Raw genomic sequence first — 27520 nt, forward strand, 5'->3', positions numbered from 1 at the left:
CAAACTTGGTCTGAATTGAGCTCAGATCTTTTTCAGTGTATCTGAAGGATAATCCTGTGACAGGGGTTTAGAACAAACTTGTTGGCATAGTGCCAGGGATCTGGGGATTCAGCACGTGCACAGGTTGATGACACTGATATTTTTCACTTTTGACTGGAGGAAGTTAAGGGGAACTTCAGTTCTGTTTAAAAATGAGCCGAAAGGTTGAAAAGCCAGGACGAGATCCTCAGACACTTTGACACTCAGGAACTTGAAACTACTCACCCTTTCCACAGTCCCCTTGATTAGGACTGATGTGTGTTCCCTTGACTTCCCCTTCCTGACGTCCACAATCATTGGTTTTACTGTCATTGTGGTAAATTTTGTGATGTAGGGCATTAATTAATTAATTTAATTAAAATTTTGATGGACTGGACTTTGCTGGTTCCTTCCCACTGCTGACTTCACACAAACCAGGTATGGTGTAGGGAGGTGGTGATTCAACTTCACCCTCCTGTGGTCCACAATCAGTTCCTTGGTCTGACTGACAAGTGCCAGATTGTTGCCACACCACTCAACCAGCTGATCTATCTCACTCCTCTTCGGCTCCTTGTCACCATCTGAAATTCTGCCAACAATAGTTGTGTCATCGGCAGATTTATAGCCCTGAAGAGCAGTCTCGGCCCGAAACATGGACTGTTTATTTCATTTCCATAGATGCTGCCTGGCCCGCTGAGTTCCTCCAGTATTTTGTGCTGGGTTTCCAGCATCTGCAGAATCTCCTGTGTGTTTATAGTTTTTGAACCAGATGGTCTTTGTTCTCAGTATAAAACTTGTTGCCTCAGGCTTCCTCCTGGTGCTCCGGTTTCCTCGCACAGTCCAAAAGCATTCCAGTTAGTATGTTAAAGGGTCATTGTAGATTGTTGCACAAGTTGGTGGCTTACTGGCGGTGCAGTTTGAAGGGCCGGAACAGCTTGTTGTGTTCTGTGTCTCCAATTAAATCTATGCCCTTTAGTCTTAGACTTTCCCAGCCTGGGAAAACACTCGGATCAACTGGAATCTCTGTGCTTTTCTCACCACAGTGTAATCCAAATCCTCAAAATAAAGGCACATTGCCTACACAGGTTAATTGCAAACATTAACAATCAGGTTAACATTATTTAACAATTAAGAAGCATTATTTAATGATTAAATAACATTATTTAGTTGTTTTTTTTTGACCTGAGAAATTAGCTGATTACAATTGCTCACGTTGTTGTCTGTGTACCATACTTTCGGATTCAGAGCCATCAACGACAATATTTTCTCAACTTTGCCTTTCTTTAAAAATTTAAAATTCCGTCTCTTTAGGCCAGGAAAATCCGGTCCCACCCCAAAGCATTGAGATTAAATCTTTCTGTTCTGTATGAGTGTAAAATCTGTACTGAAGCAGCTGGTTTATCTGTGGATATTTTATCAAGGATAGATCATTACAGCTGTTTTACCTGGGTAACACTTAAGATTGCTGCTTCTAAATGGACATCATTTATATAACCATTCCTTTTTTCTCCCCTCTCATTTATTTCTTTACCAGAGCATGAGGTATCCACTCATTGATAAACATCTGAACACAATGGCAACATTTCTCTGGGTTTCTTTCCTCTTACCCCATGGCTTCACGTGACCCTGATTGGGGGGGTGGGTTGGCTAAGCAGGTGCTACACCTTGCTCAAGGGTGACCTGCAGGCTAGCGGAGGGAAGGAACGCCTTACATGTCTCTTGGTAGAGATGTACTTCCACCCCGCCACCCATGATAAAATTACATAATTAAAAACTGTAAACCTGATCGAAAATTAAAGCAAATTACAGATGGACCAGTGTTCAAAAGGACACAGAAAACACAGCCATTTTGTCAGCTTAGGATTATTACCCTTGGAACAGGCAAAGACTTTATATTGTCTGTCTTTATAAGATAACTAACCCGTGTTCAAAAATAAGCTCCATATAAGGTAACACACACAAAAATGCTGGAGGAACTCAGCAGGTCAGGCTGCATCTATGGAAGTGAATAAACAGTTGACGTTTTGGGCCAAGACCTTTCATCAGGACTGGAAAGGAAGGGGAAATATGCCAGAACAAGATAAAGGTTGCCAGAGCACTTGTGAAATTGGCACCAACCCATTATTGGAAAACAATTGCATTAGAACGGTACGGAGTTTATTGTATTTATAATGTTCTGCTATCATTGCTAATGACAGACCATCACAAAAGGCACTTTCTATGCTCAAGATCACGTATAAACTAATCTTGCAATGAAGTCTGTAGCTAAAGTATAGTTCAGATTTTTAATTTTGAAGTTCATATTTTTAGAGTACATACATGTCACCACATAAAACCCTGAGATTCATTTTCCTGTGGGCATACTCAGCAATTTCTATAGAATAGTAACTGTAAACAGGATCAATAAAAGATAAAGTACAAATGCAAATGTAAATAAATAGCAATAAATAACAAGAGTATGAAATAACAAGATAAAGAGTAATTAAAGTAAGATCATTGCTCGTGGGAACATCTCAATTGATTAAGTGTACTTATCCCCTGTAGTTCAAGAGCCTGATGGTTGAAGTGTAGCAACTGTTCTTGAACCTGGTGGTGTGGGTCCTGAGGCTCCTGCACCTTCTACCTGATGATTGAGGGGTAGTAACTGTTCTTGAACCTGGTGGTGTGGGTCCTGAGGCTCCTGCACCTTCCACCTGATGGCAGCAGCGAGACCAGTGTGGAAAAGAAAGATGGTGTTGTCCTTGTGATTCCTCTGTTCACGTGTTAATGCACAGATTGCTGCTATTGAAACCCACTCTATCTTTGTTACTCATTTGGTTTCTCTTGCCTTTAAAGCTTCAGAAAACCGTGGGTCCTGAAATTGTGGAAAATGATCTGGTTCCTGCTTTCCAAAACCTGTTGAAAGATTGTGAGGCTGAAGTGCGAGCAGCTGGGGCCAACAAAGTTAAAGGTTGGTTGGGAATTCTCATTCTTGTCTTTTCCATCCGGTTTAAGATGTTGTTGGTGAAGCACAGTGACAACTTTCTGGCAGCAGAAACAACTATCAATTACTTCATTAATAGACTCTTGTTCTGGGCAATGACACTGCAATCTGTGCCTGTAACTTTCCTAGTGGAGACGAGGCCTTTGATCCAGCTGTACAACCTGGCATTTTGCAGTGCAGTCCTGAACATTATTTGCTTACTTTTCTTGTCTGCACAATTTGTCTTTTTTTCCTGCGCATTGTGTGATTGATAGTTTTCTGTTTTTAATAGGTTCTGTTGGGTTCCTTTGCTTTGTGGCTGCCTGTAAGGAGACAAATGTCAAGGTTGTGTATAGTACACATGGTGGTTGCACATTTTGTCCGACGATGACAGGAAACCTGTGCGGGAGAGTTTTTAAAATGGAAAAGCCTTTGCACTGTGGCAGTTCCACTCTCTTGGCCTCAGAAGTCCGGGTCCAGTGGTATGAACAAGCGCCAGAAGAAACAGGGGTCTTCTTGTTTGCAGTGGATGACCAGGACGCTTTCTGTGTCTTTTCATGCCCCTCGCTCTCCACAGCGCGATGCAGAGCCACCTTCCTGGCCGTTGGGTTTTACTGTAGATCGCACCCGCCCAGTCCGCTGAGGCTGACTTTGCGTGCTAGGACTGGCTTGTCCGAATCTCACTGGAGTATGAGACTGCTGTCACGTGCAAATGGCTGCTTGCAGCCACAGGGGAGAGATGAGTGTCCGGTGGGGAGCAAAGGTGAGTGAGCTGCCCCGGAATGGACACGACAAGCCCCTTCACCAGAGGTGCGACCCCTTCCCTGGACACCCCTGAACTTTGAACTCCTGTGAAAGATCTAAACAAGGTTGAAAGAATGCAGAGAAAATTTACAAGGATGTTTCCTGGTCTGGAGGACCTGACTTAGAAGGAAAGATTGAATAGGTTAGGACTGTATTCTTCAGAATGCAGAAGACTGAGAGGAGATTTGATGGAGGTACAATATTATGCGGGGGGTATGGATGGGATAAATGCAAGCAGGTTTTTTCCACTCTGGTTGGGTTGGACTACAACCAGAGGTCATGGCTTAAGAGTGAAAGGTGACAGGTTTAAGGGGAACATGAGGGGAAACTTCTTCACACAGAGGGTCATGAGAATGGAACGAGCTGCCAACACAAGTGGTCCATGCAGTTTTGATTTCAATATTTAAGAGAAGTTTGAATAGGTACATGGATAGTAGGGATATGGGGCGGGGGGATGTTGTGGTCCTGGTGCAGGCAGATGGGAGTAGACAGTATGAATTGTTCAGAATGGACGAGAGGGGCCAAAGGGCCTTTTCTGCGCTGTGCTTTTCTATGACTCTATTTAATGTGGTACCACATATCCAGGTGACACTTCTCCAAGTGAGAACAGCATGCCAGCATGCCTCCCCTTTGGCATCCTGATCTGATCCCAGAACTGGATGACAGCAAATGGAAAGGAATTGTGTGCCACTTGACTTCATGTTTCGATGGTGGCTGCTCCTTACAAAGTGCACTTCATTGCTTGTGCAGAGTCGTGAAAGGTTGTGAGATTGTGAAAAAGAGTGAATGCTGTTCTTTACGTTTGTACCACTGACTGCCTAACCCGAGGCCCTCCGTTGGTCAGGGTCCACCATGGATGTTACGTGCAGCTGTCTACGTGATACGTAAGCCAGGGCAGTATGATATGGAGAGTAAGCTGTTGCCCATGTAGCAGGCTCCCCCTCTCCACGCATCTGATGAATCTGAAGGATCGGCAGAGACCGATACAGTTTGGTACCAGTGGCGTCGCAGGAGTTGCCAGTCAGCGTTGAACTCAACGTAGGACTGCCTCGGAGAATCCGGCTCCGGATTTTTCCCTCGGGGTTTACTCCAGGGAGAACATACAGATGTGCCAGAATTGAACCTGTGCTGTCTGACTCTTGATGTTTACGCTGTAGGTGCTGGCCTTGCTTTTCCTTGTGCGACTTAAATTGTGCTGCAGAATGTATGTTTTCTCTTGCCACTATCTTGTGAGAAGATACAAATATTAAGGCAGATGCTTTTCAGCAATTGCTTAATCTGTTAAACTTTATTGATTTATCATTGTGGTGAGAGTGTGGAACGAGTTGCCAGCACAAGTGGTGCGTGCAAGCTCGATTTCAACATTTAAGAGAAGTTTGGATGGGTACGCAGATGGTAGTGGTATTGAAGGCTATGGTCCAGATGCAGGTTGATGGGAGTAGGCAATTTAAATGGATTGGCACAGAATAGATGGGCTGAAGGGCCTATTTCTGTGCTGTACTTTTCTCTGACTCCATTGTTTTGTTTGAGAATAACTCTCTAACATGCAGTACTCTATCTTGCAGATTTCTGTGAAAACTTGCCAGTGGATTGCAGGGAGACTGTCATAATATGTCACATCTTGCCGTATGTTAAGGTAATATGCCTTCTCAAATTCTTGGCTGGTTATACAGTCTATCTAAAATTAATGTAGCAACTCATCTCATTCACTTCAGGAAAAAGTCCCTCAGTATTTTGGGTGGGTCTGAAACGAGGATTCAGGCACCATTTATCAGTGTGAACTGCTTGTAACTGGAAAAGCTCAGTGTCCAAGCACGAGTCACATCTTGCCCCCTCTCCTGTCCCATTCTCCTCTCCTGTCCCATCCCCCTCTCCCACTCCCTCCCCATCCCCCTCTCCTGCTCCCTCCCCCTCTCCCAAAGGGCTGAGTTCTGCCGAAGGGTTTTGGACTGAAATGTCGACTGTCCTTTTCTCCATAGGTGCTGCCTGGCCTGCTGAGTTCCTCTAGCATTTTGTGCGTGTTGACTGAGATACCTGTCTGGGTTTTCATTTGATCATTTTTTGTGTTTCTTTTCCAGGAACTTGTGTCTGACACCAATCAACACGTGAAGTCAGCTCTGGCCTCTGTTATTATGGGCTTGTCCACCATCCTGGGCAAGGACAGCACTGTTGAGCACCTGCTTCCCCTGGTCTTGGCTCAGCTCAAAGATAAGGTAATTTTATCATGAAGTACAAACTTTAACATACCCCTTGCGTGACTGGTGGCCATCGTGGATAATATTTGATTAGCCTACCGAAATCAGGCAAACACCAATGGAGAGCTTTCTTCTGTGTGCTGTTTGGAAGCTGTTGTCAAGTCCAGAGTGCTGAGGAAAGGTCGCTTATTGTTCATTAGGCGATCAAAAAGTTGGTTGTCGTCTCTGGAACTTGTACATCTGCTGAAGGTGACGAGCAGTCCATGCTCCACCACAAGATACAGGTATCTGGATAAGTGTGCCAGAATGGGACGTGTTGCAACACAGACTGATGTGTCTAGGCTTTTACTCTCACTGATATCGATTCCCGGAAGGGGACAGCAGTTGGCCCATGTTCATCTGCTTTCTTTCCTGTTGACAAACATTGTAACTGCCGTTTGCTTGAAGCTGTGCGGTGATGTCCAGCATTCTAAAGTGGATAATCACAGATCCTGCAGATGCTGGCAATCCACAGCCACACGCGTGCACACACACATACACACACACACAATGCTGGAGGAATTCAGCAGGTCAGGCAGCATCTATGGAGGGGAATGAACCCTTGGGCTGACACCCTTCGTCAGGACTGGAACGGAAGGGGGAAGGCGCAAGAATAAGAAGGTTGGGAGGATGGGGGGAGTACAAGCTGGTAGGTGATAGGTAGACCAGGTGATGGGAAAGGTTGGTGTGTAGGGGAGGGGAGTTGAAGGCAGGTGATGGGTGGGAAAGGTGAAGGGCTGGAGAGGATAGATAGTAGGGGAATTAAGGGTTATGGGGAAAAGGCAGGTAGATGAAGCTGAGTTTATGGACAGGTCAGCCATGATCTTACTGAATGGCGGGGCAGGCTTGATGGGCCGGATGGCCTACTCCTGCTCCGATTTCTTATGTTTTTCTGAATCATGAATGGAATAACAACTGTTTCTTCCACCGGAGTCTCTCCAACTGTTCTTTTAGTTTGAGAGCTTCAGATAAGAGCAAATGTGCAGTGCGTTCTTTAGAAGCAGTGATGTGAGCTGGTTTGTAATCTGAGTGCATATTGGATTAAAGATGAATCGGTTAATGGTGTGATGGAGCTGTTATTTCTCCATCCATCAAGTTCCTTGTTTATTTTGGTGTGAACTTAAACAAAACTGTTGCATGTGCAAATTCTGGATTTTTTAATTTATATGGAAATTTGCATTCTTTCATTATTTTTACAGAATTAAGATTATTTTTAAAAATGTAAAAAAAATCTCACCCCTCTCCTCTCTTTCCTCAATTCCCCACTCTGAGCTTTTACTTCTCACCTGTCTATTACTTCTCCCTGGGTCCCCACCTCCTTCCATCTCTCCTGTGGTCCACTCTCTTCTCCTCTCCTCTCTCAGATTCTTTCTTCTCCAGCCATTGACCTTTCCCACCCACCTGTCTTCACCTAACACCTTCCAGCTGGCCTCCTTCCCCTCTCCTCACCTTTATATCCTAGCATCTTCTGCCTCCCTTTACAGTCCCGATAAAAGGCCTCGGCCTGAAACACCGACTGTTTACTCATTCCCATAGATGCTGCCTGAGCTGCTGAGTTCCTCCAGCGTTTTGGGTGAATTGCTCTGGATTTCCAATGTCTGCAGACTTGATTCCCTTCATGTGCTACACCCGAAAAGATTCCCCAAATGTCAGAAATGCCTCGATTTTCCAGGCACAGCTGACAGATTCAAAGTGTACATCTTCAAATTGGCAGCTGTTAATTCAAGCCTTGAATTATTTGTTAGTTTGAAATGAAATCAAGAAAAAAGCCTGCTGAATCATGATTTGAACTGTTGGATAATTTAATAGTAATTAGTATCTTGCATCTATTTATGCCAAAGGTGCAGAAAGATTTCTCAAACGCAGAAATTCAAGTGTTTTTCTTTTGTGAAATGCAGCTTTTCACAAAATGACCGTTGTTTCCTCCCATGGCCCTCCCGAGGAGCTCGCCTGCACTCAGGGAGAGTGAACGGACAATAAATTAAGACTCAGGAACAGAATTAGGCCACTCAGCCCATCGTGTCTGCTTAGCCATTCCATCATGGCTGGCTTATTACCCTCTCGGCCCCATTCTCCTGCCTTCTCCCCCGTAACCTTTAACACCCTGACTAATCAAGAACCTGTCACCCTCCACGTTAAGTATACCCAATGACTCGTCCTCCACAGCCTTCAGCGTTGATGGATTCCACAGATCCACCGCCCTTTCCTGAAGAAATTTCCTCTCAGCTCTGTTCTAAATGGACGTCCCTGTATTCTGAGGCTGTGCCCTCTGGTCACAGGAAACCTCCTCTCTGTTCTAGGCCTCTTAATATTCCATAAGTTTCAATGAGATTCACCCCTCTTCCTTCCCGTCTGAACTCCATCGAGGACAGAGCCGGAGCCGTCAAGCACTCCTCCTGTATGTTTCATTCCCAGGATCATTCTCGTGAACCCTCTCTAATATCAGCACATCTTAGATAAAGGGCCCAAAGCTGCTCACTATACCCCCAACTGCGTTCTGACCAATGCCTTATAAAGCTTCAGCATTACCCTTATATCTTTTCTAGTCCTCTCAAAATGAATGCCAACATTCCATTTTCTTTCCGTACCACCAACTCAGCCTGCAAGATAACGTTTAGGGAACCCTGCACGAGGTCTCCCAATTTCCTTTGCACGTCTGATTTCTGAATTTTCTGCCCATTTGGAAAATAGTACACGTCTTTACTCCTTCTACCAAAGTGCATGGCCATACGTTTCTGGTAGTAGGCACCCTTCGATCCCGGGGATGATGGGTTTGTGCCTCTGGTGGACTGTGTCCTCTACTGGGCAGGAAGGTTTGTAGGACCGGCTCTTCCCATGCAGCAGGCTCCCCCTCTCCACATCACTCATGTTGTCGAAGGGAAGGGCAAGCGCCAATACAGCTCGGCACCAGTGTCATCGCAGAGGTTGCCAGAGTGAAGCTGTAAACGACATCAAACTGCCTTAGGGGTTTACCCCCAAAGCCTTTCCCATGGGTGGGCATGACTGCAAGGCAGTGGAGGTTTAAAATCAGGGTTTTCCCTCTCCTAAGCGGGCTGCCGCCCAAGGCTGAGAAATCCTACCTACCAGAAACACTTTCGGTCAGTGCAGTATATTCCAACTGCCACTGCCTTGCTATTCTCCCAATCTATTAAGTCCTTCTACAGACTCTCTGCCCCTCCACCTATCTTGGTATCATCCACAAATGTGACCACCAAGCCATCAATTCCGTTGTCCAGATCATTGACATCTGCTTGAAAAGAAACGGTCACAATACCAACCCCTGTGGAACACTAATGGTCACCTGCAGTCAACCAGAAAAGGCCCCTTTCATTTGCAACTCTTTGCTTCCCGTCAGTCAGGCAATCTTCTATCTTTACTAGGATATCTTCTGTAATACCATGGGCTCTTAACTTGTTAAGGAGTCTCATGTGCGGCATCTTGTCAAACTCCAAGTAAACAGCATCCACTGACCCTCCCTTGTCTATCCTGCCTGTAATTTCCCCTTAAGGAAACCATGCACCTCCAAGTACTGGGAGCCTCGTCCTTAATAATGGACTCCCAACATTTTCCCAACCACTGAAGTCAGGCTGAAGGGCCTATAGTTTCATGTCTTTTGCCTCCCTCCCTTCAGAGTGAAGTGACATTTGGAAATTTCCAGTCCTCTGGAACCATTCCAGATTCTAATGACTCTTGAAAGATTATTACTAATGCCTCCCCAATCTCTACAGCTGCCTCTTTCAGAACCCTGCGGTGTAGCCCATCTAGTCCAGGTGACTTGACTACCTTCAAAACTTTCAGCTTCCCAAGCACCTTCTCCTTAATAAAAGCAACTGCACTCACTTCTGCTAACTGACTCTCGAATTTCTGGCATACTGCTGGTGTGACCATAACTTGGACCATAATGTATAGTACTGTGCAAAAGTCTTAGGCTGGTGTATATAGCTGGGGTGTCTGAGTTTTGCACGGTCCTGTAGTAATTCTTATATACTGCACTGTGCTGCTGCTGCCGCAAAAAACAATCAAATTTCTTGACATCTGTGAGTGATGATAAACCTCGCAGATGTCTGATATGGGTCTCTGATGTGGACTGAGAGTGGGAAGGGGGCAGGGAGAGGGGAGTTGTGTCCCTGTCCCCCTCTTTTGGTGAATGTCGGTGATAGCGTAAGATGATATCCTGGTTCTGCATTTGTGTTTATGGACTGTGGACTTTTTCAGATTTAGGGTTTTTATATTCTGTTTTCTTCATCGCCTTATTCTTTTCGTTTTGTTGTGTGAGGGGAGGGTGTTTGGGGGTAAAATGCTCTGTTAGTTTTTTGTGCGGGGGATGGGTTGGGGGGGATCAATGTTGCTATTCCGTTTTGTGTGTGGCGGGAGGGGTAGTTTTGGGGATCAGATGATCAGGATGCCATTATTTTTTGTACCAGGGCTGGGGAGGTGTAGGTTTCATGCTTCTCTCTGAGTGACTTTCATCTTCTTTCTTTGCTTGGTGGCTATCTGGAGAAGACAAATTTCAGGGTTGTATTTGGATACGTGCTTTGATCATAAACAAACCTTTGACTCTTTGGTTGGGAAAAGGGGGAAGGGAGCGGGAAGCACCAGAGAGACATTCTGTAATGACCAATAGACCAATTGTTTGGAATCAAATGCCCTTGCTTGTGTTCTCAGAGCTGAGTGTGTCTCCACTCGCACCACACCCTCCTGCCCCTGGCAGTCCACCTCAGCCACCTCTCTCACACCCCTACCGTGGGTGCTCCACTCTCACCATTCCCAACATCCTGTGCTCCCGCCAGATTTACAAACTTGCTCTCCACTGCACGTTGGCAAGTACAGTTCTGTGCAAAAGTCATTGGCACCCTGGCTAGATGTGCATGTGCCTAAGTACTGTAAGTGTGAAAGTGGCATTCATATTTCTTTTGTGGGATTAATATTTCATAAATGTCCAAGATGATACTTTGAAAGCAGAGAGTCTGGGGAGCGCCAGTGTGTTTGTCAGACAGCGTTCGCAGTATGAATGTTTTTCACCTTTGCTGTACTCAGAAAATTGCCTTTCCTTCCTAGTGCCCTGAGGTCCGTTTGAACATTATCTCCAATCTGGACTGCGTGAATGAAGTTATTGGAATTCACCAGTTAGCACAGTCTCTCCTGCCAGCCATTGTAGAATTAGCAGAAGATGCCAAATGGAGAGTGCGCCTTGCGATAATCGAGTACATGCCTCTGCTTGCAGGGCTGCTGGTGGGTGGTTTATTCTAAAATGTTTTTATAGTCTATTAGCAATGCTTCCATATGGATGATTTGCAGAATGGAAATGATTGCCCATATCAAATTGATACTTTAGTTTAAAGACGGAAATAACTTTGAACATCTTCTTTCCTTTTGCACCAGAAGCAAATGTGCGATAGTAACAATTATACTTGTAGCCCACTGACATGGGTAGTCTTACTTTAGACTCGGGGCTCCCAACCTTTTTTTTAATTGACCATTAACCAAGTAGGGGTGGAAACCCCTGGTTTAGACAATCAGGTTTAGACCCCTGTTTAAGGACTGCGGACTTTGTCAGACTTGGGGATTTTATATTCTGTTTTTATATTGTCTGTTTCTTTTCATTTTGTTGTGCGAGGGGAGGGTGTTTCAGGGTAAAATGTTCTGTTAGTTTTTGTGTGGGGGGTGGGCTGGGATTGTTGCTGTTCCATTTTCTGTGTGGAGGGAGGGGTGGTTTTGGGGGGGGGGCTGATGATCAGGATGCCATTCAATGACTTTCATGTTTTTTCTTTGTTTCATGGCTATCTGGGGAAGACAAATTTCAGAGTTGTACATGATAATAAGTGAACCTTTGGCCTGCACATCAAACAGACACAAACAGAAAGGGCAATAAACTCCATACAATCAGATGAGGGGGTGACAACGGTTGTCGCAGAGGAAATAAACAATATCTTTTTGAGATTTTACCAAGATCTGTACAGCTCAGAATATTCAGATTCAGCTCCACAAATACAAACGGAATTTCTCGACTTGTTACAATTTATACCCCGAGATGAAACGTCCTTGACATCACTGGAGTTTAAACTTAGAGGCTAAAGAATTGTCTGCAGCTATAACTAACATGAAGGGAGGGAAAACTCCTGGGCCCAATGGAAATTCCGATTGAAATATATAAAATCTTTAAGACTAAACTAATACCACCTCTGCTTGATATGTATCAGGAGTCATTTGACAATGGATCCCTTCCCTCCTCTCTTAATATGGCAGCAATCACACTACTGTTAAAACCTGGAAAACCACCATCCCTTTGTGGATCTTATAGGTCAATCTCACATCTGAACAATGATCTCAAAATTCTCTGTAAGGGATTAGTTAGGAGGCTGGAGCCACTCTTGCCAAAAATGGTCCACCCTGACCAAAATGGGTTTGTAAGGGAAGGCAGGGCTTCCACAACATTCGAAGAGTGCTTAATATACTTTATGAAAAATCTGGAAGCTCCGATAGCGCTATTCTGTCATTGGATGCCGAGAAAGCCTTCGACAGAGTGGAGTGGAATAGGGGGAAAATTTCTAAGATACAGCTTCTGTATTCTAACCCACAGGCTGAAGTTTTAACTAACCTGCTTTTTTCGGCATCTTTTAAACTCCAACGGGGAACAAGACAGGGATCTCCCCTCCTGCTTATCCTGGCCATTGCGCCACTTGCTATGGCAATTTGAAAACAGGCTAACATAGCAGGAATAACTATAGGAGATGTAGAACATCGCATAGCCCTGTACATGGATGACGTAATTTTGTCAGAACAGGGTTTACCTATTTGGGTGTTAAAATTACTCCTACTATTGGTAAAATTATCCCAACTAATTATAAACCTCTCACAGACTCAGTTACTCAACTTACAAACAGATGGACGAAATTGCTCATAAATTTGATTGGACGCATAAACGTTCTAAAAATGTCAATTTTACTGAAGTTCCTGTACCTTTTCCAATCTATCCCACTTTCTCCTCCATCATCTTTCTTTTATTTATTTTTTTTTAATTTTATTTTTATTTGGATAAGGAATTCACAAATATCACGTACTTTTTTCACACATATAACCTTTTCCATTTTTTTATATGTATAAAACTACAATTATTTATACATTCTTAAGTACACATTGAGATGATATAAAAGGAAAATAAACATTTAAATAGATAATTATGTACTGTGGTAAATCTAACCAATTAGGCTAAGTAATGGAATTAGTTGTTAAGAAAAATGGTAATAATAGTTTCCATATAACCCTTCTGGACCATTTCCACTGGTCCAAAATGTTGTATATAAGCCTAAGTATCAACCATTGCAGGTGTTTATATCCTAATTTGTTCATGCTTGCTCCTGCCCGCAGACATAATTATCCAATCCCTATGTAGTTATTTACTCTTTCTTTTATTTATTAAAGAAATGTTTTTCTAATTTCATCTGGAATAATAGATGTCCAAGACTCAGGCTTTCCCTGTTATATCTGCCGTATGACAGAGGTGGCTTACAGCTACCAAATCTTATATGGTATTTCTGGGCGGCCCAAATTAGAGCAGGAATGTTTTATTTTGTTAAGGATCACTCCCCTCCTTGGGTCTCAATGGAATCCCAGTTGATCAATATCCCTCTAGAACTATATATGTATTCAGCAAATAAGAAAAACCTGGTCACACAATCTAAAATCCCTTTCTTAAAAAATACAACAATGATTTGGCACGATGCTCTTGCGTAAATGGGTGAGACATCACAGTTATCCCAGTTTACTCCTACCTTTGGTAATGATAGCTCCAGCCCGGCAGAGCGGATCCTAGTTTTAAAACTTGGCCGCCCCGAGGCATAGCTAAGGTGTCTGATCTTTATAATGGCAATTCATTTATGTCTTTTGAAGAACTCAAGGCCACATATGGAATTCCAACAAAACACTTTTTTAAATGCCTTTAGTTGCAAAGTTTTATTATGTCCAGGCAAAGTTACAGTTTGAAGCTCCCTCCTTTATTTACCCTAGAAGACATCACTCTGAAATTATCTGAAGCTAGGGGACAAGTGTCTGAATTATACATGTAAGGGTTTCTTCTTTTATGTTACTTGCTAAGGCTAATAAAATGGCTTCTCTGTACTGTTAACTGCTGAGACAGTGGTTCTCTAGAGCAGCTTGTTTGGGTTATAATTACTGATACAGGAATTGTATTCATTTGCTAACCAATTGGGATAGATGGTATTCTTTCTTGTGTGTCTCTAAGCTATTGTTTTTCGTGGGCTCTGGGCAGAAGGCGTGATGGGGACAGAGAGAGGAGACGCGAGGAGAGAGATGCTGTAAGCTGGGCAATGGCACGGACCCCGAGCGGGAGTCCGAGGCCCAGGGTCTTCAGCGAGGATAGGAGACGAGGACAGACTCGTGTGGAGTGTTTGGTGGATCACCGAGGGTGGTCCCATTCGTGGGTTGGCGGAGTTCAGAGGACATTGATTGGAGGAAGGGGGACCCGGTTGTGTAAGAGCTCCAACGAGTGTGCACCGAACTGATAGTTACTGACTTGGCACCTTTATTCTATTTGTTTCTACTAACCCATCACCAAGAAATACTTATAAAGTGTAATCATTTAATCGCATATGGCGTACTGTCGGTTAATTGGCGGTGTGGGGTACATCACACAGCATCCACACAAACTTGATCTCCCCGTTTGGCGGGGCTGAAGGCTTCTCCCCCTAGACGAAAGCGAGCTGAGCGAGTCTGAGGCTTACCAGGGGGCTACATACAAATTGTTTGCAAGTAAATGCAAAGAGTCATCAAACAACATGCTACAAGCATGGAGAACTGATTTGCATGAGAACCTGTCAGAAAAAGAGTGGTCAGAAGCTTGTTCCTTCGTTCAAACCCAGTCAGTGAACACTCATTCTAAGCGGATAACCAGACAGTACATTACTCCAGTCAGGTTTCGTCACTTTAACCCCAACATTCCAGACACATGCTTTAAATGTAATCACTAAAAGGGGTCTCTGTTCCATTGTATGTGCGAGTGCCCCCAGATAATCTGCTTCTGGAAGAAGGTGCTGGATTTGATTAGTCAGATTATTGGAAAAAAGGTGCTCCTTGATCCTAAATTATGTATTCTGAACATTTATCCAAAGGACTTTGTAACCTCCAAAAGTGCAAGGTCTCTGCTTAATATTTGTTTTTTGAAAGCCAGACGTTGCATAGCCTATTCATGGAAGAAACCCACAACCAGTGGACTTTCACAATGGCTGAAAGGAGTGACTTTGTATCTTGCTCTAGAAAAGATCAACTACATCACAGAAAAACAAACTTGGCAAATGTCGGGAAATTTGGGATATTTTCCACAAGTTTCTGGAGAACAATATTTGGGATGATGAAAGTAACAAATTGAACTGACAGCTTGTTTTTAATGGCCGGGTGTTTGCTTTTTTTGTGCGTTGTTTTTCCTTTTATTTCTGATGTATTTTATTTTTCCCTTTTTCTTTAACCTTGTTGCACTTTCAAACCTATGGATGATCGAATGTGTTTACTTTTCATTCTGTAAAAGCAATAAAGAGATGTTTGAAAACAAATAAGTGAACCTTTGAATCTTTGATTGGGAAAAGGGGAAGGGAGAGGGAAGCACCAGAGAGATATTCTGTAATGATCAATAAACCAATTGTTTGGAAGCAAATGACCTTGAGAGCAGAATTAGTCCATTCAGCCCATTGAGTCTGCTCCAACATTCCACCATGGCTGATTTGTGATCCCTCTCAACCCTATTCTCCTGCCTTCTCCACATATCCTTTCACACCCTGATTAATGAAGAGCCTGTCAGCCTCCATTTTAATTATACCCAATATCTTGGCCTCCACGGTTGTTCATGGAAATCAATTCCACAGATTCACCACCCTCTGGCTGAAGAAATCACTCCTCATCTCTGTTTCTGCCAGGTGCTCCGATTTCCTCCTCCATCCCAAAGACGTGCTGGTTGTAAACTGGTTGTTGTAGATTCCTCCTCTGTGTCGGTAACTAGCAGGAGTAGTGAGGTAGTGTTCATGGGTACGGTGTCCACTCAAAAATCGTATGGCAAAGGGGAGGAAGCTGTTCCTGAATCAGTGAGTGTGTGTCTTCAGACAAATTGTCCCTCCTTTCTGGTAGTAGCAATGAGAAGAGGCTGGTGGGGCCCTTAATGATGGACAGTGTCTTTTTGAGGCACCGCTCCTTGAAGATGTCCTGGATAATATGGAGGCTGGAGCACACGATGGAGCTGACTAATTTTATAACTCTCTGTAGCTTACTTAAGCTCTCCTGTATCATACCGGATTTAGTATGTATTTGGTTTTAAGGAAGCAAATCGCTCTCAGTTTCGGTGTGCAAACACAAAGTAGATTTTCTTCAGTAAGGCCTTTGACAAGGTCCCGCATGGGAGGTTAGTTAGGAAAATTCAGTCGCTAGGTATACATCGAGAGGTGGTAAATTGGATTAGACATTGGCTCAATGGAAGAAGCCAAAGAGTGGTAGTAGAGAATAGCTTCTCTGAGTGGAGGCCTGTGACTAGTGGTGTGCCACAGGGATCAGTGCTGGGTCCATTGTTATTTGTCATCTATATCAATGATCTGGATGATAATGTGGTAAATTGGATCAGCAAATTTGCTGATGACACAAAGATTGGAGGTGTAGTAGACAGTGAGGAAGGTTTCCAGAGCCTGCAGAGGGACTTGGACCAGCTGGAAAAATGGGCTGAAAAATGGCAGATGGAGTTTAATACAGACAAGTGTGAGGTATTGCATGTTGGAAGGACAAACCAAGGTAGAACATACAGGGTTAATGGTAAGGCACTGAGGAGTGCAGTGGAACAGAGGGATCTGGGAATACAGATAGAAATTCCCTAAAAGTAGTGTCACAGGTAGATAGGGTCGTAAAGAGAGCTATTGGTACATTGGCCTTTATTAATCAAGGTATTGAGTATAAGAGCTGGAATGTTATGATGAGGTTGTATAAGGCATTGGTGAGGCCGAATCTGAAATATTGTGTTCAGTTTTGGTCACCAAATTACAGGAAGGATATCAATAAGGTTGAAAGAGTGCAGAGAAGGTTTACAAGGATGTTGCCGGGACTTGAGAAACTCAGTTACAGAGAAAGGTTGAATAGGTTAGGACTATTCCCTGGAGCGTAGAAGAACGAGGGGAGATTTGATAGAGGTATATAAAATTATGATGGGTATAGATAGAGTGAATGCAAGCAGGCTTTTTCCACTGAGGCAAGGGGAGAAAAAAACCAGAGGACATGGGTTAAAGGTGAGGGGGGAAATGTTTAAAGGGAACATTGGGGGGGGCTTCTTCACACAGACAGTGGTGAGAGTATGGAATGAGCTGCCAGACGAGGTGGTAAATATGGGTTCTTTTTTAATATTTAAGAATAAATTGGACAGATACATGGATGGGAGGTGTATGGAGGGATATGGTCCTTGTGCAGGTCAGTGGGACTAGGCAGAAAATGGTTCGGCACATCCAAGAAGGGCCAAAGGGCCTGTTTCTGTGCTGTACTTTCTATGGTAAAGAGTTGTCAAGGTCTGAGTCAGAGTCACGGGCAGAGGTTGTGGTTGGGCTACTCAGCCACGTGGTTACCCTGGGAATTGTTAGCTGTGCTGGATATGAAGCAAAGTAACCTGAGAATTATGCAAAGGCTAACTTGTTCCCAGTGACTGAATGTAGAAAGTGGAATGTTTTAACCACATGGGAGACGTGAATGTAGAATGCTGCACTGTCATGACGAAGAGAGATACTGTGCGGGTCAGGAGTGTGGGATCTGTAATCTAAATAATCCAGCACATGCATAATTACGTTTAAATGGTGAAGTTGAAATAGCACCCTGCTGTGGATGTGGTAGCATAGGATTCACTGGGTTATTTATTTAAAGGTACATGGAGGAATAAGGCCCTTCCTGCCCTTCGAACCGTGCTGCCCAGCAATCTCTGATCCAACCCTAGCCTAAACAGGGACAGGTAACAGTGATGAATTAACCTCCCAACTGGTGCGTCTTTGGATTGTGAGAGGAAACCCGCGCGTTCCGCAGGGAAAATGTACTGGCTCCTTACAGGTGACATCAGAATTCCCAAGCTGTAACAGTGTCAGGCCAACTGCTACGCCACCGATAGTGGTCAGTAACGTTCTTACTGTCTGCATTAAACCATCGGACACTTTTAAGATTTTTCCTATTTTTCATGGATCATAGTCCTGGTATTGACACAAAGAAATTAATTAAGGATAGTCAAAATACTAGATGCAAGTACCTTAGATAGGGTATCTTCTGTGTAGCCTTCTGCCACGGCACAATCCAGTTTGGTGCAGTTTATTAGAGCACGTTGCCAGTCTTTCTTGTGTGACCCCTTCACCATTGGCTCAAAGGAGTTAGCAAACTGTACTGGTAAGTAGCGAAAGGTGAAGACGGCTAGAATGCAAATGTGGCAAGTTGGCATGTTCTACTAGAAATTCGAGGGGTTATTTTATCAACATTCTTTCTTTTGTCAAAACCTGTTTAGGGAGTGGAGTTTTTTGATGAGAAGTTGAACTCCTTGTGCATGACGTGGCTGGTGGATCGCGGTGAGTATAGCCTTGATGAATCGTTACTTTTGTTGAACGAAAGTCCTTCAAAGTTGTCCATGTCATCTTACTGGTGCTTCCATGATGCTGAGTGACCCTACCAGGTGCCTAACCAAAAATCCTTCATCGTGCTTTGTCACATCCTCAAAGGATTGGGTCAGGCTCAAGACACGACATGCCCCTCACAAAGCCATGCTGACTCTCCGGAATCAGACTATGCTTCTTGTAAATCCTGTCTGTAGGAATCTTCTCCTGTAATTTGCCCACCGGTGAAGTAAAACTGACTGGTCTATAATTCCCAGGGTCATCCCTACTCTCTTTCCTGAACAAGAAAATAACATTTGCCAACTTCCAATCATCTGGTACTTCCTCCGGTGAGGACTGGCCAGTGAGGATGCCCAGATCGTCACTAAAGGTGCAGCAATCTCTTCCCTTGCTTCCCGTAGTAACCCTGGGGTATATCACATCTGGCCCCGGGGACTTATCTATCCTAGGGCTTTTCAAAATTCCAGAACATCCTCTTTCTCAATGTCAACATGTTGCAGCATATCACTGCCCTCGCAAGCATCAAGGTCCCTCTCACTGCTGATTACTAAAGAAAAGTATTCATTGCGGATCTCCCCCAAAGTCCACCGACTCCAAACATTTTGCCTCTTTTAGCTCTGGCCGGCCCAGACTCTCACTCTGGCCATCCTCCTGTTCTTCAAGTTTGTTCTTCTGAATCCAACTCGCCACGTCCTTCTCGTGGCCCCTCCTGGTTCTCCGAAGTCCATTCTTCACTCCCTCCCTGGCCACATTGTAACCCTCTGGAGCCCAGGCTGATCTTTGCATCCTATGCTTCTAGACTAGCTGTTGCACATCTCTTGTCAAGCATGGCTCCTTCACCCTTCTGTTCTTTCCCTGTCTCAGTAGGACAAAACTCTGCAGAGCTCCATCCAGGTGAAGCCCAAAATGACTTCCACATTTCAATTGTGTGTTTCTGAGTGCATTCATCCCAGTTTGTACTCCCAGGTTCCTGTCCAATGTCCAATACCATCATAGTTCAAACACCGGCACCTCCTCCCCCCCAGTTATTACTGCTGCAAGCAATCTTGTCGTACTCTTGTACACATGGCAACAAGAAACAGACTTGACTTTGACCGATACGTTTATTTATTTAATTATTCGAGAATAGCATGGAACAGGCCCAACAAGACGCACTGCCCAGCAACCGGCCGATTTAACCCTCGCCTCATCACAGGACAGTTTACAATGACCAATCAGACTACTAAGTAATAAATAATGGTAATCTATTCGAAGTATTTTTTAAGTATCTAATGGGGCAACACAGTGGCGTCTGGTTAGCGCAACACTTTGCAATTGGGTTCGATTCCCACTGCCACCTGTGAGGAGTTTATACGTTCTCAGCCTGACTGCGTGGGTTTCCTCCGGGTGCTCCTGTTTCCTCCCAGAGACCTACTGGTTGGTAGGTTAACTGGACATTGTAAATTGTCCTATAATTAGGCTAGGGTTAATCGGGGGTGGCTCACAGGGCAAGAAGGGCCTGTTCCACGCTGTATCTCAATAAATAATCAATGATAAATAAGTATATTAAAATGCTACTTTCCAAGTGCATAATTTCCTCCACTGTGTGTAACTTGGTATGGAACAGGTCGACACTTTGAAGAAGGTGGTACGAGCATTTCATTTCGGAACTTTGTATTTTATCAGCAAGGTACATATTTGAAAATCGAGTAGTAACAGCGATCAGATCATTTCTTGACCTGTCAATGCTGTCTTGCAGTGTACGCCATTCGTGAGGCCGCGACCAACAACTTGACCAAGTTGGTGGAGAAGTTTGGCAAAGACTGGGCAGAATCCGCCATTGTGCCGAAAGTACTTGCCATGGCCAGTGACCCCAACTACCATCACAGAATGACCACCCTGTTCTGCATTAACGTGAGTATAGCTTTGACAATGTACTTGCCCATGGCCAGTGACCCCAACTACCTTCACAGAATGACCACCCTCTTCTGCATTAACATGAGTATAGCTTTGACAATGTATTTGCCCATGGCTAGTGACTCCGACTACCATTGCAGAATGATCACTCTGTTCTGCATAACGTGAGTATAACTTTGACAATACTTCCATTACACTTCACAAGCTGCTAAAATATTTCATGAATAAAATGTACAGTTAGAACACACACTAAAGAATAAAGAATTTAACAAAAATAATATGGATTTGTTTAAAATGTTCTTTTAATATATTCTTTGTGAATGTTTAGATTCTGCAAAAAATCAATTAACACTTTGCCAAAGCTGCTCCTTCCAATATTGACATCTGCTTGATACGAGCTTCTGTGCTTGCGTTATTTGCTGAGGTGTAGTGGTGTTTTGTGTTTAATCTGCAAGGTGTCTGGAGTAAAAATTGAGTTGAGGGTGAGACTTTTTATGATTTCGTGGAGCAGAGTTCCTAACCGTCCCTGTGGAAATGGACTGATGGTGTTAGCTGAAGGACAACTGATTTCATGACCTGTTGACCCACCAGATGGCTTACAGCTTTCAAGTTTTATTTCACAAGGGTCTGTTTCCGTGCTGTAGTGGACTATGGCTCTGTCTTTTGCTTAGAGATCTGAGTACCTTGAAATGGACATTATACATTATCTGGCTGAGGGAATTGTAAGTTTTTTGACGCAACTAGTTTCAATTTACAAGTGTACTTAAAGGCCCCCACAGTCATTCCAGTTGCGGAATTAACTTCTTTCCCTGGATTTATTTTATGGGCCTGGGCTTTGCTGGAGTTTGGACAAGGTGATGGAGAGATTCAGTTGAAATGCCCAGATAAAATGGATGTTTCTAAAGTGGGTGAGTCTCGGACTGGAGGGCACAGCCTTTGGAACAGAGGGATATCCCTTTAGAACGGAGATGAAGAATTTCTTTAGCCGAAGCGTGGTGAGTCTACAGAATTCATCGCCACAGGCGGCGATAGGAGGCCAAGTAATTGGGTGTATTTAAAGTGGAGCTTGATAGGTTCTGGAGGGTGTCGAGAGGTCTGCACAACCTGGCATTTTTGCGGTATCCTCAAGGATTTGGCAAGCTGGACTCTCAAGAATGCAGGTGCAGCGGCCGCGGCCATTGCTGGGAGTGGACTTCAGGTTGGATGAGAGTGGCCTGAGAGGGGAAAATGAAGTGGTGTTCAGTCGATTTCAACAACGAGCCAGGTTAAAAAGTTTAAAGAGTCGCAGGGGGAAAGACTAACTTCTCTGTGAGGCTTTACACACCTCAGCAGTGAACCGACTGTCACTGTCAGCACTTGTCTCCGCACTGAATTGACTTGCTGGCTGTGCCCTGCGACCATTGGGCCCCTGGCTCAGATAAAATGCTGAACTGGCTCCTTGGCTGTGGACTGCAACCATTGGGCCCCTGGACTGGTTTCACTTCTCTCAGCACAGAACTGACTCCCTTGCTGTGGCCTGCAGCCATCTACTGATCTGAACTGGCTCCCTGCCTGTGGGCCTAATTTCGGCGACCCTGCGGTTCATGTTCTGTTTCTTACTGGTTTACTATTTTTTTATTCTTGTTTGCCCGATTTGTTCTTTTTGGGCACATTGCGTGTCTGACAGTCTTTGCTGTGTAGGATTCTTTCTTTTTCCATGGATTCTCTTGTGTTTCTTTGCTTTATGGCTGCCTGCAAGAAGACGAATCTCCTGCTTGTATATGGAGTTCATACTTTGGTAGCAATGTACTTTGAAATTTAGACCTCTGGATCAGCAGGAACACCTCAGAAAGATATGCCTGCGTGGGCTGGACCAAAACAGGGCTAACAGCCTGCGGGAGTGCTCGCTGGGATTCAAACTCATAGGGATGGGCCACAGGCCACATTTACAGTTGAGGTGGCAGTGGAGTTAAATATCGAAGGGAAACAAAGCAAGCCCAGTAAGGAGAGCAAACCTCAGTCTGATAAGAAATGCAAGATTATATTTATTTTGGTGTAAGCAACGTTACTAGTAAAGCAAATGAGCTCACAGGAGGGTGATATTGTTACTGTCATAGAGAGGGTTGAATGGCTGAACGATTCACTCAGTGAATGGTGTGGTGGGCGTGGCACCGTAATATTGATTTCTTACTGAAATATCGAGGAGGAGGACATTTTGGGACACACCTTACTAATCCACAAGCCTCTACTGGTGAACTTCCGGTAAGATGGCAGTGTGCTGGGGCGCGGCGGGTTCTACGGGGCCAGCCAAACGTGTTACTATCTTTTGTTTATTTCTTTACAATCTCAAGACCCTGCTGGAAGTTAAGCACTTAAAGAGTGCTGCGGCCTACCCCAACGGCGTAGAAACTGAAGAAGCTGGACTTGGGGCAGATCGTTCTGCTCCCTGCGTCAGAGAGTCAGCAATCTGGTTGGCGTGCAGACTGGCAGCGAGCAATTGTCTTAGTCTCTTTTCTTGTGATTGCAAAACCCTGTTGAGCATTGTTAATGTGTAATGCTGCAAGTCTGGTCTTCTGATTTATTGCGGACTACAGGGGCTGGCAGCAGCGGTGACTGACACCCCTGCAGGGTGAGCGGATGTGGCCTCAAGCCATGGGGCCGCCTGTTTGCAGCCACCCAGGAGAGAGGCATCAAGAGCTGGCACTGGAGGTGGTGTAGCGCAGCGTTTAAGCTAACATTGGTGCTGTCCCTCTCCCCCAAAGTGTTTGCTTGGCAGAAGGCAGGATGTATGTGTTCGACTACAGACTGCTGCAACATTCATGGACTCAGGGACTTGGACTATATTTGTTGTGTGACTATATTTTACTGCTATATGTGCCACGTGCTGTGTATGACTGTTGGTACTGTGTTTTGTACCTTGACCCTGAAAGAACACTGTTTCGTTTGGATGTATTCATGGGTATTTATGAATGACAATTAAACTTGAACTTGATGTAAACAGCCAAGAACAGCAAAACATTGGAATATTACCTGCAAGCTGCACACCAACCGGACTTGGAAATATATTGCCATTACTTCTGAAACCATCTTTTCACTGGGCGTCTCTGGAAATGCAGCCTTTTAGCCCCTCGCAAACAGCCACTGGACTCCGCGGGGAGAAATTTCAGGCTTCGTACATCTAAGGTGTATGTGACTTTGGTCCCGCAAAATCCGTGAGGTTGGGATGTCTCACCTACCCAAACCCCGGTTTGTGTGAATGCTGTGTGATTTACTGCCCCTGGCAATCGCCTGTCAGCAGAAAATAACAGATTGTACACTGCATAGAATTATTCAGGAGTATATTTAAGAATGTTAACTTAAGCAAAGAGTTATTAAAGGAAAGAAAGAGAAAAAAAGCAAAAAGGGCCCATTCTACTTAAAAAGTCACAACTGCACAGTGGAGCTCAAATCTTGAACTTCTCTGTAAATCGCGCGCTGGACCCTCCCTCGGTCTGTGTGAAAGCACACAGCACCTTCCGAAGGTCACTGGAAATCCATCTTGAACAAAGAGGCTTTCCCACGGGATTATTGGTCCTTCCTCCTTGAAGCCATTCATCTGCAGAAAGCACCCTCATCGTCCACCATCTTTCCTCCTGTCTTCTCCCAGCTCCCGCCAAACAAAGACCTCTCTGCCCAGTAATCTCTAGCACCTTCTCCCAATTCTACCATCCTGATTGGGTGACACCTCATTCCTGAGCTCAGACCCAAACAGGCTGAAAGCAGAACAGATTGCTCTTACAGAACTGCTAAAATGAAATGCCTACAGCATAGCAGTAAAAATCTGAACCAGGGCATTGACTCTGACTGGGTCAGAATCCTGTATCACCCACCTGAACTGCATTGTGGGTGCACCCACACCTCAAGGGCTGCAGCCCACCACAAAGGAATTAAATACCACTTCAACCTGTGATGCCCACACATTCCTTGGAGGAATATGCAAAAAGAGCTTCAAGTAACAGTGTACAGGTAGTCCCTAGGAGTGGTCACATGTGACAGCTCTCCCAGTATTCAGCATGAGGTACAGGAGCAAGGATATCAGAATCAGGTTTAACGTCACCGGCATAATGTCGTGAAATTTGCTGTCTTTGTGGCAGCAGCACAGTGCAAAACATAATAACAGAGAAAACTGTGAATTACAGTAAATATATAAAATAATAGTGCGGAAACAGAAATAAAAAATAGTGAAGTAGAGCATGGGTTCAGTGTCCATTCAGAAATGGCAGAGGGGAAGAGACTGTTCTGGAATCGCTGAGTGTGTGCTTTCAGGCTTCTGTGCCTCCTTCCTGAGGGTAGCAGTGAGAAGAGGGCATGTCCTGGGTGGTGGGGGTCCTTCACCATGGATGCCGCCTTTTTGAGGCATCGCTCCTCAAAGATGTCCTGGATACGAAGGAGAAAGGCAAAACACAGTTGTGCGAGTTAACAGGTTATAGCAGTACAGAACCGCAACTTCTCTGTTATCAGCACGAACGATTTCAAAGGGAATGGCCCAAAGGAGGGGGGATCCAGGAAAACTTCGTGAGAAACAGAGTGAGAGAAGGACGTGGCTGGAAAACTCGAGCAGGGCAAGAAACCGAGTTATTAGGAGTCTTTAGTGGGGTTGGATATGGATGTATTTCCAAGGCCTGATGAAATGTATCCTTGGCTGTTATGGGAAGGAAGGGCTGAGCTCCCAAGGTCTCTTTGAGAGTTCAGTGCTCCCATTGCTCTCTCATTGCTCCCCCTCCGTGATCTCTGCTTCCCTTCGACGGGAGTCAGTGAAACCTTCTCTCACTCTGTGATATCTGCTCAGCTCTTTACTTCATCCCTCCCCACTCCTGGTTTCACCCAGCACCTTGTATTTCTTTCTCCACTCACCTTCCACCCCCCCCCCCACAACTTTTAAATCTACTCATCTTTTTTCTCCACTCCTGCCGAAGGGTCTCGGCTGGAAATGTCGACTGTACTCTTTTCCACCGATGCTGCCTGGCCTGCAGAGTTCCTCCAGCATTTTGTGTGTGTTCAAGGATCCTGGTTGTTTAAAATCCTAAATTGTCACAGAACAGGTGCCAGGTAACTGGATCCCAGCAGTACGGTGCCGTTCTTCGACGAAGGCAGCAACTGGTAACTACAGAGCTGTGAATCTAACATCAGTGGTAGAAAGGGTGTTGTAAAAAGTCTCAAGGGACGGGATTCAGCTGCACTTGGGCAGAGCTTCATCAGAAATGGTCAGCGTGCAAGCGGTGATTCTGTCGGCCAGTTTGAGTTTCTTGGAGTTACGGGTGTACTCATGCAGTTGGTGTTGTCTACAGGGACTTCGGTAAATATTTTGACAAAATCCCCAAATGAGCAAGAGACCGAGGGATCCGAAGTAACTTCACAAATTGGGTTCAAAGTTGATTTGCTGATCAGCTTTTGTGATTACCCCGTGGCGTACCACAGGAATCTGTGCTGGAACTCTCCTGTAAATGATTTGGATGTGGCTAGAAGTTTAGAAGATGACATAAAAATGTGAGCTTTGTCTTGCAGTGTTAGTGCTAATGATGGTGCATTGGTTAGTTGGCAAACTAGGCAGAGCAATTGTACCTAGAACATAGAACGTTAAAGCACTGTGTTAAAGTGCTGTGCTGATCTTTTAACCTACTCTGAGATCAATCTAACCGTTCCCTCCTACATAGCCCTCCATTTTTCTATCATCTGTGTGCCTATCTAAGAATTTGTCAAATGTCCCTAATGCATCTGCCTCTACCATCACGCCTGGCGGGGCATTCCACACACCCACCCACTCTGTGTGTGTGAAACAAAAATCTTACCTGTGTACCTTCCTCCAATCATCTCAAAATTATGCCTCTGGTATTGGCCATTTCTGCCTTGGGAAAAAGTCTCTGGCTGTCCACTCTATCCACACTTCTCATCCTCCTTCACCCCAAACAGAAAAAGCCCCAACTCACTCAACCTTTCCTCATAAGACACGCTCTCTAATGCAGGCAGCCTCCTGGCAAGTCTCCCCTGTGTCCCCTCTAGATCTTCTCCATGCTTCCTATGACAAGAAGGAAGAAAAAGAAAATATTTAAAGAAAAACTGGATAGGTATATGGACAGGAAAGGAATGGAGGGTTATGGGCTGAGTGCAGGTCGGTGGGACTAGGTGAGAGTGGAGTTCGGCACGGACTAGAAGGGCCGAGATGGCCTGTTTCCGTGCTGTAATTGTTGTATGGTTCTACAAGTCACTTATAAATCAATAGCATCATAACATTTTAAGTAACATTTGGATATTAAACACACAGCACGTATTTTCCCCGCATGAGCATATAAAATCATTGCAACACACCAATATCGCTGATTCAGTGGGAGCCCTGGGCTTGTTTCCCTGCAACAAGACGGTCCTATCACGGGCTGATGGGAGTCAGCGATACTCGAAGGGGGTTCCTCATGTCCAGTCTTTTCCGCAATTTAGTTTTCGTTGCATTCATTGCAGAGATATGTTGGAAATGGAAGCACCGTTTTCAGTGCTTTCATGGCTATCTCAGGATATTTAGCCTTGACTTTGATCCAGAATGTCGCCAGAGATGTTATGTCAAACATACTTTTCAGCCCGCCGTCATTTGCAAGCTCGAGGAGCTGATCTTATTCCTGTGCTGACATGGATGACGTGCGAGTAATGACCTCGCGTGTGTTCAAGCTGAACAGTGGGTGAGAGGGAATGAGGAAAGGTGCAGCGACTCCTATCGCCAAATCATGTCGTTTCCTCGCGGCCCGGTAGCACATGCTTTGTGGCTTGGTACTGGTCCGCAGCACGGTGGTTGGGGACTGCTGCGCTAGGGAAATTCTAAGCAGTTTCTAGAGTAGGTTACCTGGTCGGCACAACATTGTGGGCCGAAGGGCTTGTAATGTGCTGTGAATTTCTATGTTCGGAAACATGTGGTTAAACCTCCCAGCCCTCTCGTGCTTTCCCACTTATTTCTGCCTTCTCTGCTTACCGGACCTGCC

At 44.7% G+C, this 27520-nt stretch overlaps 1 protein-coding gene across 1 annotated transcript in view; it reads left to right on the forward strand.

Moving 5' to 3' along the window:
* The window catches only part of LOC140203608 (serine/threonine-protein phosphatase 2A 65 kDa regulatory subunit A beta isoform-like), a 96324-nt gene that overhangs the window by 46985 nt on the left and 21819 nt on the right, over positions 1–27520 (forward strand). Inside the window, exons 12-17 of the mRNA XM_072269656.1 lie at positions 2854–2968; positions 5350–5420; positions 5863–5997; positions 11077–11250; positions 18536–18596; positions 20380–20534. Coding sequence (XP_072125757.1) covers positions 2854–2968; positions 5350–5420; positions 5863–5997; positions 11077–11250; positions 18536–18596; positions 20380–20534 — 711 coding nt within the window. The remainder of the gene's footprint in view (positions 1–2853; positions 2969–5349; positions 5421–5862; positions 5998–11076; positions 11251–18535; positions 18597–20379; positions 20535–27520) is intronic.

The sequence above is a fragment of the Mobula birostris genome, chromosome 10, assembly GCF_030028105.1.
Source record: "Mobula birostris isolate sMobBir1 chromosome 10, sMobBir1.hap1, whole genome shotgun sequence".
Lineage (NCBI taxonomy): Eukaryota > Metazoa > Chordata > Chondrichthyes > Myliobatiformes > Myliobatidae > Mobula > Mobula birostris.